The sequence below is a fragment of the Podarcis bocagei genome (assembly GCF_964188305.1).
Source record: "Podarcis bocagei genome assembly, chromosome: 4".
In the NCBI taxonomy this organism is placed as follows: Eukaryota; Metazoa; Chordata; class Lepidosauria; order Squamata; family Lacertidae; genus Podarcis; species Podarcis bocagei.
Window position 1 is genome coordinate 72,515,768 of NC_138128.1, and position 13,188 is coordinate 72,528,955.

A 13,188-nucleotide genomic window follows, 5' to 3' on the forward strand; every position below is an offset into this window, starting at 1 on the left:
GGACTTCGTGGCAATCGGGCGCGCGGGTGCGTTTCCTAAGAGAGTGAGGACCCCCGCCTCCTCCCCACCTGCTCCCTCGCCAGCCAGCCAGCCGCGCGCCCTAGCCGGAGAGCCCCGGCCGTCCCCGTCGCGCAATCGGCTGGATCTCCCTTCAGCAGGCCGTGCTCACAACTCGGCCCAGGGACCCCCCAGCAGCGGATCTCCGGCCCAGCTGAAGAATCCGGCAACAAGCCCCCTCCTCCCCAATCGCTCCGCCGAAATACGCTCCAAACCCCCCCAGATAGGCCGCCGGCCACCAAGTCTAGTGGCGCCCTGAGCGAGGGTCTCTCCCCAACACCGCCACCTCGAACTGCGTTCTCCCGGCTACCCGAGCGAACCAGCGGCAGGACCCCGGTATGGGCCCCCCCAATATTTTTTATAAGTCGGCGCCCCTGAAAAAACAACAACAACAACAACAAAGGTTTGTTATATTTTAAGCCACCTGATGGATTTTTTAGAAGCAGAAACTGCCATAAACAAATCTTTTCCTGGGACTCAACGGTGCTTATTTCTGAGCAGCACATGTACAGAAACGCACTGAAGGAACTCAGAGACGTAGATGACTGCAACACCCCTCCCTCTTGAAAGGGCTTCGGTAACTTTTGCAGGAAGTCCTAGCATCCCCAGGCTGGTAGAAACTTTGGAACGCCCTGCCCGTTTATGAAAACGGTGACCGATCCCATTTCTGAGGGGCTGCAACCAGCTTGGCTTGGACCAAGGCAGCAGCTTCAAACCTCCCAGGCGGGCAGGTGGGGACCTCGCCCCGCCAGTCTGCCAGGAGACGGGCAAGCGCGTCTCGCGCCCAGGCTGCGTGGCGACGTGCACGCGTGCTGCGCCTCTCTCGGGTGCCATCGGCAAAAGCCCTTGAGGCGGGGATGGGACGACCCTCGCCGAAAGTGGGGGGCGGGGCTTGGCTCCGGGGCCGGCCAATGGCAAGTGGCGCAGCGCTGGAAGCGCCACGTGCAATGGAAAGTCCTCTCTCTCTCTCTCCCCACTCTGCGAGTGCCTCCCGCGGGAGAGGAGGCGGCGGCGGCGGCGAGCTGGCTGTGTGCAGCCCCCTCCCCTTTGTATCCCATTCCAGCCGGCGGCCCGCCTGTCACTCAGAGGCGTCGCCGTCGTCACGGCCCTCCCCGCCCCCGCCCCCCCCCGCGGGTTCGGCTCTCCTCAGCTGGCAGCCGCCTCGAGAGCGGGAAGCGCCTCCTCCGCTCCGCCGGCCGCTCGCTGCGCGCCTTGCCCCGTCGCAGTGCATGGAGGGCACTCGTCCCGGGCCGGGCGCAGCGCGAAGACGGGGCCGGCTGGAGGAGGAGGAGCGGCGCCTGCCCTCGCCCGCTGATAGAGCGCCCTTCTCGGGCCAGCAGGAGGCGGCGGCGGCGGCAGGCAGGTAGGAGAAGGGAGAGCGCGCCAGGCTGGGAGCGCGCGGCTTCCCCGGCAGCAGCCCCTCAGGCGACCCGAAGGAGCAACTTTCCGTCCTCCTCGTTCTCCTCACCACCTCCCGGCTGTGTGGGGCTGGCCGGGCGCTGGAGTCCCCGGGTGGCGCGCCGGGCGAGCGTCCGCAAATGGATTACCCGCCTCTCTATGCGATGCTGTCTTGCTTGGTGCCGCTCAGCTGCTGGCTCGCCGCGGGCAGGGGAGCGAGAGCCCAAGGTAGGAAGGAGCGCGCGGCGCGGGGAAGGGCGCGAGCAATCAGAGGAGGGGGGGGGGAGGGAAGCGGGTCAACCTGCCCGCCCCGCCTCGCGCGCCTTTGCATCTCTCTGGGCGCCTTGCTCGCGTCCCGCTGCCTGCGGGCTTCCTGGGTGGGCAAGAAGCAGGAGGCAGGGTCCGGGAGGCGCGCTCTCGGTCCACGATCCAGCAGCGCTGCCCGCTCCCGGAGAGCAAGGCTCGCTGAATTCAGGGCTTTCTGACTGGCAAAACGTGGAAGGATTCCGCGCCCCCCCCCCCCCAGTCTCTGTATCCTCACCGGCAAGCAAGTTCCACTGGGCGCCGGTGGTTCTTGCTGCCGCGTGAAACGGCGACCAGGAATGAATGCAAATACGTCTTCTCGCCAGCCTGACCCAGTGGCCCGAGAGAGATGGAAATGCTGGTTTGGTTATCGCGCGGAAGTGCAGTTCGGTGTTTTGTTTTGTTTTTGGCCGGTCATCTGTCGTCCATCTGATCAAGTACCAAAGTGTTGCACCAAATGCTGCGAAACACCCAGGTTTCACATTTCCAGGCACCCGTTGCCCTGTACCCTGCCCCTGACTGTACCTTAGAGGTGGGCCGGGGGCGAGGGGGGGGGGAATCCAAACAAAAACTACTCTTTGATGTTGACTTTTAGACATTCGAGATCTCTATCGGCTAATCCTGTTTAGGACAGGATAAGAAAGGCAGATTTTGGGAGCCATTTTCAGGTGCCTCTGATTTCCCCACTCCTGGCTTTTAAAGATTTTGTTTCTTACAACAAAACAAAGCCAACAACCCCCAAAACTCTTTAATAAAAACATTTTTTTTAAAAAAATGGAAGGGGAGATCCAGCATTTCCCATATTACCAGTGACATGTTTTCTTTTCAGGACAGGGAGAACACCAATTAAAAACTCACAGCCCCCACCCCTGTTCCTTATTAAGTTGGGATGGAGCCCTGAAACAAATGGCAAGCCCTAAACACAGAATTAAACTTATCACTGTGTTTTGGCTCTATGAGTCAGGTTTTCCAAATTAGCTTTATACCTCTGAACCTAAGCATGTTTCCTCCAAAGGCAGGTTCCTGGATTTCAGCTGGACTGATGACATTTGACTGGTAGGCTGAGAGTTCTTTCCATTTACCTTGCTGCCCACGTATTTTTAAACAGGTTCCATTTTAAAACCTTTGCTGCATTTGAAGGGTGCAGAGATGGGCAGTCAGTAAGGCAAAACAGTTTGCAGGAATAGGAGGAGTGCATCACTCCAGAGATTCTTGGTTTTTTTAAGATGGCAATGCTGTTCACCTCCATAGTGCATTTTTTAAAAAGCTTCATTTTGACAATTGATGCAGTAGCTAAGACAGTGCTGTTTAAGCTCTGATGAGGAATTGGAATACAGAGCTAACACATGGGATTCTTTTGCAAGCCTTGCCAAAGTATGTTACAATGCTGACACACTTTTTTTTAAAGTTCAGTGGGATTCTCTACTTTAGAGGAACAGTGTGACATGGAAACTGCACAATGAATACTTTGGATGCTTGGTGTTAGCTGGGCATGCAAGAAGCATAAGGGCGTGTCAGTGTGAATTTCTTCTGCTGTGTTGAACATGCCCAGTTGACGCTTTGTGAGCTACAGTTTATGAGGGGGAAATCATAAAGGTTTGGCAGGTGGAGGAAGAAGAGCAATAGCTTCCCACTTAACAGAACTGCTCCTCTCCAGAAATATCAATGTTTGCAGCCATCATTCTTTTGGCTTACTCTGAAACAAAAGTTTGAAGGTTTGTAGTTAAATTTAAGAACCACTATAAAAAAACTGGGTGAAGGATGGATAGAGGTAAAAAGTAAAGTGTCTCTACAAACCTTTGCAGGCCAACACAATTATGTAGTAGCCCACCCAGATATGTAGCCTTCAGCCCATGTGTCTATCTATTCTGTTTGTGTTCCGCAGTTCCACATGAGCACGGGGGAGAGTGCATAAAGCACTTATGAGGAACAGACCTGAATTTCCTGAGATTCTCAGCTTTAATTTATAAAATGACTTTCTTATAGGGGAGTGTAGTCAAACTTTGAGTAGGCGCACTGAAATTAACGGACGTGACAAACGTTGGCCCCTGAATTTCAGTGGGGCTACTCTTGAGTCAAACTTCGTTGGCTACAGCCCCTTTGTGTGTGTGTTATAAACAAATTTCTAACCCTTTGGATTGGTGAAAACACACTTGTAAGTTTAGATTTTAAAAAAAGCATGCCTCCTGGAACTTGTGTCTGGTGTGATGGTGGAACTGGGCAGGAGAAGACTTCAGTGCCCTGCATAGTTCCTTGATCCACCCAAATGGTTAGCAAAACCAGCGTAAGTTATGCAAAACACTTGAAATTGCAGAATAAATTTAAAACAATGAAATAGGTTTTGCAAATGTGTCTTATGTGCATTAATTTATTTGGGTGCCAGAATTCGTCTTTTTGGTTGTAGAATTTTTATGTATACATTTGTCCAGACTTCATACAGCTCTGCCTTTGTGTTGTTACTGGATGCCTTGTGTGATAGTTCCTTCAGGTGGCTCACTTGGAAAGTAGTGTGACTTGCCATGGGCCAATGAATGGCTAACTGCAGGACTAAGCCCGTGAGGCTGGAGGTGTGCATATCTTGAGAGGAGCAAAGGCTTTTCAAACACACGCTTACGAAAAAGGGGTTTCCCCGCCCCGCTCTGCTTTGAATGTATTGAAGTATGTCTATCTGTATTTATTTCCACTAGAGCTGCTCCTGTCTGGAAAGCTAAGTGAATATGGTGTGATTGTGCCCTTCAGTGCAGATTGCCAGGGACGGTTCCTCTCGCACGTGGTGTCTGGCTCGGTGGCAGCAAGGAGGGGCAAAGCCACCCACCCTCCCGCTCCTCCACCTCACCCAGGCCGGCGCAGGGTTGCCCGCAGCACCTCCTTTCTGAACCAAGACGTGCCTGGGAATCGCTTGTACTACTTCAATGTTACTGTTTTTGGAAAGGAGCTGCATCTTCGCCTGAAGCCCAACCGGCGGCTGGTGTCACCTGGCGCATTGACTGAGTGGCAAGAGGACTTCCGGGAAGTCTTTCGGGAACCGCTGCAACAGGACTGTGCTTTTACAGGAGGAGTCTCAGGCATGCCAGGTGCCGCAGTGGCCATCAGTAATTGTGATGGACTGGTAAGCAAAAGCGGATTGAGTCGTCTTCTTCTTCTTCTTCTTCTTCTTCTTCTTCTTCTTCTTCTTCTTCTTCTTCTTGTCCGCAGAAGAGATGAATCCCTTTCTCTCTCCTGTTTTCCCAGCCGTAGGACTGTCTTTGCCTTGTTACTTAAGCCCATCTGAGCCTTGCAAATAATTTTTTGCTATGAGTGTGTATTCTGGAATTCACCTTATATTTGTTACGGATATTGGGGGATAAAGTTGTCAACTTCAGATTTCAAAAATTTCTGTTTCCTGGTTGAAGGTCTGGCAGATCAGGGTAGGGGAGTACCAGCAGGTAAGTGGGTGTGAAGGAAATTCCCATTGTTCTGCTGACATCACGATGTTTTCCTTTTTAAATTTAGCAGCCCTGCTTTTCATCAGCCCCTGTGCTGGCAGGATACAAAGTAAGAACACAACAGTCAGTTTCTCATGCAGCAGTGGGTGAAATAGAGCACAATGGGGCTATCTCACTGGTCTTGTGCCTTAGTGGGGCTCAGGGGAAACACTGCTTTTCACAAAAGAGCTTTACTCAAGAACTGTTGTTCATTTTATCAGACTTCTGGCTCTTACGCAGCACAAATTATTTGCTACTAGCCAGGCTGGACTTTATTTTTGGTTGATAGGTAACTCTGCCAACTAGAGTGTCTTGCAGAATGGATAGGATAGGTTCACCTGCAACTATTGGTCTTGATAGATAAATCTCAGGGAACCACATGCTGCCAGCTTTAGGTTATTCCTCTGAGCATCAGCCTAGCTGCTGTTTTAAAGAGAATGGTAGCCTGCATGAACCAGTGCTGGACCAGTTGAGGCACCTGCAGGCAATGATGACTTCAGGGATTCTGAGTTGATTTTCAAACTTTGGAAAATGCTTCCAAGTCACCTGCAGAATCCTAAATATTTAAGTCTGGCAAGGTTTCAAAGACCTGCTTGGCCTCATGGCTCGTGGGACCTTCATTCAACCGCTAACCCTGGGTACCATATCACAAACAGTTCTTGAATCTACTCTCAGTTTCCAGCTTAGTTTGCCATGGGGCAGGGGCTACTGCTGTTGGGAGTAAAACAGGCTTCCTCAGCTTCGGCCATCCAGATGTTTTCGGCCTACAACTCCCATGATCCCTAGCTAGCAGGACCAGTGGTCAGGGATGCTGCGAATTGTAGTCTCAAAAAACATCTGGAGGGCCGAGGTTGAGGAAGCCTGGAGTAAAACAACTCTAAAGTTCACTTGCACTCTCAGGGCTAGTTTCAAATGTATTCTGGAGCTTTGTAAATGCATCACACAAGTGCAGAATTCTATATTTGGTACATAATTCAGCATCCTGAAAGTTTCAGCTTTTATGTTAAACAAAGGTTTTTTTTAGAGAATATATTCAAGTGTTTAATGGTCTGTTGCCATCTATGCCATTTCCTTCTGTACTGAAACACACAACACACACAGAGTGAATATTAGGGTTCTGAAGGCTTGCCCTGTCCCCTTCCTGGGCTACTACTATCAGGTCCACCCAGTGCCTGTACACTGAGTGTCACAGATGAGACCAGTAGGCATACAGCCCAGGAAGCCCTAGTTTGAAGTGTCTGTATACCACAAAATTGGCAGGTCTCTGTGCAATTTTGATGCTGAACAAACAGATGCAGGGTTGGTTGGGTCAGTGCCATCCTAACATTGCACGTTTGACTGAACATCTGTGGAGGTCTTAAAGTGTACCAAGCACACTGTGCAATGTACCAAGTCCTGTGGTTTTAGTAACAATATCCTATGTTAATTGAAATCTTTGTCAATAGCAAACCTATTTATGCACATTTCCAAATATATGAGAATTTTGAAGGTATTTATTTGTTAGCTGCTTCTTCGTCATCACTGATTTCTAGTTAGACTGTATGGCCTTATGTGCCATACTTACTGGCAATTCAAAGGAGTGGGTACAGAGGCTCGGTTTTGCATGCCAAATACCATCTTGGATTTGAATTGGAAATTGATATATTATTTTTTTTTGCTCCGCTTCTTGTAGTAAGGCTCTTCCCTGTAGGTCTTCTCTACAGCCCAGTACTCCTTACATTTAACCATTTATTGTTATTATTTTTGTTTTCAGAGAAGGGGGGAAATGAGACATCCCCCCTCAATATTCTGCTAGTCCCAATATGAGTTTTGTTGCATCAGAATATAACGAGCAATACAGATAAAGTGGAGTATTAAGGTTATTCCTATGTGTACTAAGTGTTAGGCTATACTTAGGGATCTGATAATATTGCCCCTCCGAAAGCTGAGATGGCATAGTTGAATAGCTCGGTGATAGAAACACCTGTCCAAGTTGGCTATGGGAGAATTGATGAAGTTATATCCCAATGCATGGGTCAGTTTACAATGAAGAGGGTCGTGAGTTCTGGTATATACAGGTGGTGACCATTTTGCATGGGGTTCTGTTCCTGGCCTCAGTGCATGTCAGCAGACCACACATAAATCTGCCCTGCCCTCCTTATACCCCACCCCATTCTGCCCCCCCCCCAGTTACACCCCCATTCTGCCCTCTTGTCAGTCCAAAAGGACCCAAATGCCAGCAGTCATGCACAAAAAAATAGTTGCCCCCTGTGTAATATTTCTGCAGGTCATTTCTGTTTCTGCAGAATAATTCCAAGAATTAAGCCCAAATTCAAAGGCCTTGAAGTTGACACATCTTTACCACAGCCCTGACCCTTGTTTATCACACTGCAGTAGCCAAGTGTTTTAGTTACAGTTTTCACCCACACAAGAGGGCAGAAGACAAGACAGGTTGAAGGTAAGACTGGAGCAATGAGAAACGTAAGAGAAACTGACGTTGGTGGACTCATCCATGCCTAGCAAGGATCTAGATCAGTGTTTCCCAACCCTTTTTGGGCAAAGACACACTTGTTTGATGAAAAAAATCTCGAGGCACACCACCATTACAGCCCCGTGATGTCAGCGCGCAGTGTCACGCCGGGAGGGACGCACGAAAGTGTAAGTTTCAATTTTTTTCTCTCCCCCTTGCCGGGGAACCTCCAAGCTTTGGGGGTGGGGGGGAGGAGGCAGCAAAGCGAGGCAGGAAGGAGAGCGCGGCTTGGCTGGGTGAGCTTTGGCAGGGGCAGGGAATGAGAGCCGCGAGGCGGGCGCTGCGGACGGAGGCGCTGCCCGCCGAGCTCGCAGGCAGCCAGGCAGGCAGACGGCGAGAGCCCCGCGCTGGGCGGCCTCTCCTCGCTGCCGCCGCCCCGCCTCTCGCCGCCCGACTCGCCTGCCTCCCTCCAGGCAACATCTCGCGGCACACCAGGCAACATCTCGCGGCACACTAGTGTGCCGCGGAACAGCGGTTGAAAAACACTGATCTAGATACAGACTTGGTCTGCTGTGGACTTTCCTAAACCTGCCAATTAGTTTTACTCACCCTGAGCCTGCAGGGGCATGGCGTGTTTAATAAGTAAAAAGACAGAGCAGTGTCCCTTTGAAGATAAAAGATCAGGTGAAAAACCAACAATAATTGCAGGATATGTAGGAATGAACACCTCCAGATGCTTTTAGTCCCTTACATCAGAATGCTTTTGTCCTTCTCAACTGTGTAATTATGAACATGGGATCCGATTTTCCAAAGTGGTTTAGGAAATTAGAAGTTCTAATTACCATGGAGTTGAAAAGCTAAGTCTTGTATCATTTTGCAAACAGCACTACAGCTGTAGCTCATATGCCCCTCAGCCAGCTGCTTGCCATTTTCTAGGCAAGTGAGTAAGCAAACTAAGGAGATGCCCAGGAGTCTTCATCTGGCTAGAGCCCTAAATTTCCCTTGCGGCCCCTATATTTCATTTCAGTGTCCAGATGTCTGCTGAGTTCTCTCCCCCCTGCCCCATGATTTGCAGAAAGGAAAGATGGTGATTTCCTATAGCCTAAGCAAGTGGTATTTGGGGGACGGCGTGGGGAATAGCATTCTTGTTAAATGTTTAGAATTGTAGCCATATTTTAAAGGGGGAACCAAGTCAGACAATTGAGCTCAGTACAAGAATTCTCCAGGGTTTGACTTCCCCATTTGTACCTTGAGATGCCTGTGACTGACATTAAACAGGCTCCCGCATTCTATATATTTTGTCAGATGCAGGAAAAGGTTTTTTTGTTTTGTTTTCCCAGACATTTCCAGAAGGAGGAGTTTATTTGTGGGCAGTAACTGATATCCTTCGAGAACTGTTTTACCTGTTTTTACTTGCTTGAAACTTTTTTGTTTTGTTTTTTGTATACCTCTGTGGTGGTATTACGAAGCTTAGAGTTCATAAATATTTCTGATGAATAACAATGTTGTGTCTAAACTAACTGGAAGGAGTGTAGTGACATTTAAAGTGGGGGAAGCATAACTTGTGAGCAGTAATAATATGCATTATCTGAATTGGGTACATTAACTAAATCAAGTGATTTCAACCCCAGGTTCTTAATCACCACACTACCCTAGCAATTTCACCCAGGAAGGTTTGATTGCCCTCCCATCTGCTGGCGGGAGGGAAGCTCATCAGTCCCTCACCACTGGGACATAGAAACGTATTCTGGTGACCTCACTTATTGGGGCTGTATCCAATTTGTGAGGGAGGCGGGTAGCGCTGTGGTCTAAACCACTGAGCCTCTTGGGCTTGCCGATCGGAAGGTCGGCGGTTCGAATCCCCACGATGGGGTGAGCTCCCGTTGCTCGGTCCCTGCTCCTGCCAACCTAGCAGTTCAAAAGCACACCAAAAAGTGCAAGTAGATAAATAGGTACCGCTCTGGCGGGAAGGTAAACAGTGTGCTGCTCTGGTTTTGCCAGAAGCGGCTTAGTCATGCTGGCCACATGACCTGGAAAAACTCTGTGGAGAAATGCCGGCTCCTCAGCCTGTAAAGCAAGATGAGCGCTGCAACCCCAGAGTTGTTCGTGACTGGACTTATGGTAACTGTCAGGGGTCGTTTACCTTTTTTTAGCAAATTTGTGGCCAGCTTTGCCTTCTGTCAGCATGTAGGGCTGGTGATGAGGGAACTATTGCCAGTTCCCAATATGCCAGCCAGCCAGATTTAAGGTTTTTCTGTTAAGCATATAAAGCCCTAAAAAAACTGGGGACCAGGATATCCCTATGTATCTATCTGTCCACTGTAGTTGTCTATGGGGACTGTCTTTGCTGCGCCACTTATACCAGAGATTCATTCTGTAGTGATTTGGACTAGGCCCTTCACTGAAGTGCCCCCTTCTCAGTGGATCATGCTGCCCAATGCAGTTAGACAGGCTCCAACATTGTATGCATTTTGTCTGATGCTGAAAACTTTTATTTTTACAGGCTTTCCCAGATGGGTGGGTTTATTTGCAGGCAGAGTTTGCTGCCATTTGATAATTTTTGTTGCAAACTGCTATGGTGGTTTTTTTTTTTTTGTTTTTTTGTTTTTTTTGCAGTGTTTAATATAAATTATCTCTCTCTACCTGAAATTGCCTCTCTTCTTGGCTGGTGCCCTTCCAGATCTTTTTAAATCTTAGTGAAATATTAGTTGCAGCGGACTGTTCTTTTGCAGCTGAGATTCCTTGCCTTATGATCTCCAAGTAGCAGTTTTTATCAGTTTTCTCGTATTTCACTGTCAGCATTTCCTGTCCTGTTTGGCGTGTCGTCCTCTTTACCTCCCCTCCTATTGATTTATTGAGGAAACACTAGAGAGGGCAGTAATTTTATCCATGGCACAATGTGTAATGTCTGTGCCAAACTGTCTGACTTTTCATTAAACGACTGGCACTTTTCCAGCTTGGTGGATTCCACTGTCTTGTATCGAAACAGACTATCAATGGAGGTTTGAAACACCCCCATCCACCCATTCAGTTATTTCATTCCATAAAACCTCTCCGTTTTGTTTGGATAAGTTTATTTTAACGTTTTCCAAATGAAGCAGCCGTGTGTGCTGCCTCTTTCTGTTACAAAATTGAGTTCATTCTGGCAGTGCCTGTCTTGTTGAGCGTCTCAGATAGCTGCTTCAAATTATACGAATCACTGAGTTGTATTCCCAAAGTATCCTCAGTCACAGCAACTTTTCTGTGTCACACATTGGCTTAAAAAAACTTCTAAATGAGAGCCATGTTGTTCAAATGAGAAAGATGAAAGAACTGGGCTCTCAAGTGATAGTATCTACAGTATTTGAAGGACTAAACCTCCCGTTCCCTAGGCATGGACAAGGGAAACGTTGGTGTCGATAAGACTACAAACATAAAGGCTTTTGGTTTATTTCCTTCCCTAAGGATAGGAGGGGGGAACAAAAGAAAAATATTGTAGTATTGGCTTTTTAATGGCCCACATGCAAATTATATTAGAAGGGCAAGTGAAAAGTGAGCACAGACAGCCTGGAGAGCATCACAGGCTGCACTGGTCCTTGTTGTCACCTTCTATTTTGGGATTGCATCCAAAACACACTGGCAATTGAGAACCTCCAGAAACAGACATAATCACTTCAGTGGCATCATAGTTGGTCGTGTGGAAAGTTGTGCCCTGAGATCCACTGGAATAGTGCAAGTGCTTGTGAGGAGAGCACTTTTCAGATTGCACATGGCTTCTGTTAAGTTGTGGGTAGACATAGCAGATGACACAGCGATTCTTCCAAGGCAGCTCTTTATTTGTAAGCTGGAACAGAACTGGCTGAGGGGCTCAGTCAGCCTGCTTATATAGAGCTCCAGAACAATGTAACTGTTGCCATTTTCTAAAGCTATCCAATCACTGAACGTCACTTTCGATCCTTCATTTGCATACAAACTATCCAATCACTGAACGTCACTTTCGATCCTTCATTTGCATAACTATCTACAGTATCCCCCTGCTGGCCCAGGGTGAGAACTTCAGTACATAACATCTTCATTGGCACCTCTAAAGAGATTTCTGACCCTAAGTGACTGCATGCTTTGCTTCTGGTGTTGGTTCCATTGTAGATGATGTTGGCACAGAAGAGGGCTTTTGCTTCCCACCCCACCCCCTTGTGGGCAAAGTCTCCTCAGCTTCAATTAGAAATGATCTGGCAATTTATGATCAGCATTGGCAAACACTTGGATCTTTTCTTTTTTCAACCCCCCACAAATTATACATGCAAAACTTTTTTCTGATCTATGCATGCTCTCTCAGTGTTGGTGGGGAATGGCAAAACATTGCCTAGGCAAAGGCTGGGATTTTAAAATCCACAGGCTGCTATATACTGGTGACTTTCCCCCTCTGCATGATTGGTTATTGTAGGTCACCTGCACCAGCAGACCAAACTGGAAGGCACATGCCAATATTTTTACATTGATTGCCTTGTTAGGTTAAGTTTTAAATCGGTTCATTGGTCTGCTGTTCATGATGCAAGGATTTTGTTTTGTGTTTTTCAAATAGTCAGACTTAGAGTTTAATTTTTTTTATTTTTTATTTTTTGGTAACAGCCAATTTGGCTTTTGTGAGAGATTGCATGTGTGTGCCTGCACTTGTGGTGCATGCATTATTATTTTTTCCTAACAAGGAAATTCCAAGCCAAACTGATTGCTCAAATCACAAATTAGGAGACAGGGTATTATTATTTTTAACTGCATACTCAAAGTCGAACTCTTTGTTTCAGAAATCAACAAATGCTGGGGATACTTCTGAATATCTCATCCAAATATCCTCTGGAATTTTCTGAGTCACCCAGTCTTGCTTCTAAGGAAAAACCAGCACACTTGGAATTCCCACTTTTTCCTTGAATGAATGAATGAATGAATGTGTATTTTGAACTCGGTAGGGTGCTTGTGCAGTATGTGGCAGCTTTTAGTTCCTTGAGTTTCTTTTTGTTCCCCTTGCAATACTTAACTGATGCACAGTGCTTTTTATCAGTCTTTATGTGATGGTATGTGTAATTGCTCCAAGATACTTTTTGTGTGGAGTTTTTATCATTGCTCAGAAGTTCATTGATGTACCAGTGGAAAACCACACGATAATATTTTTTTTCAGACAATCATACAATTTCTTGTTTTGCAATGTTTCATCGAAGTATATGTGCACTGTGGTGACAGGGGACTGTGCAAACAAGGTGAAGCAAGTGAAACTGACATCCCTGGTGACGGGAGGATGGAAATAAGAGCTGGGAGGGGACCATGGCTTGGTGCCAGAATGCATGCTTTGTACACAAAAGATCCTGAGTTCAATCCCTAGTATTTCCAGGTGGAGTTGAGAAAGATTCCCGTCTGAGACCCAGACAGTGTAGAGACGAACCATTAGTCTTAGTCTATATGGCAACTTCCTACGTACCTAACTTGCTGAATTCCTGGTGTTGGATCGAGCTTGGAGAAACACTCTGAAGGAATACTGTTGAGTCT

At 47.7% G+C, this 13,188-nt stretch overlaps 1 protein-coding gene across 4 annotated transcripts in view; it reads left to right on the forward strand.

The window, feature by feature from the left end:
- Window positions 1-1,252: 1,252 nt before the first annotated feature.
- Window positions 1,253-13,188, forward strand: part of ADAMTS14 (ADAM metallopeptidase with thrombospondin type 1 motif 14) — a 70,059-nt gene continuing 58,123 nt past the window's right edge. For all 4 annotated transcript variants that reach the window (XR_014006976.1, XM_081189568.1, XM_081189569.1 and 1 more), the window contains exons 1-2: window positions 1,253-1,683; window positions 4,446-4,867. Coding sequence is in view for 3 of the 4 variants with exons in the window: in XM_081189568.1 (XP_081045694.1) it covers window positions 1,596-1,683; window positions 4,446-4,867 (510 nt within the window). In the remaining variant the exon portion in view is untranslated. The remainder of the gene's footprint in view (window positions 1,684-4,445; window positions 4,868-13,188) is intronic.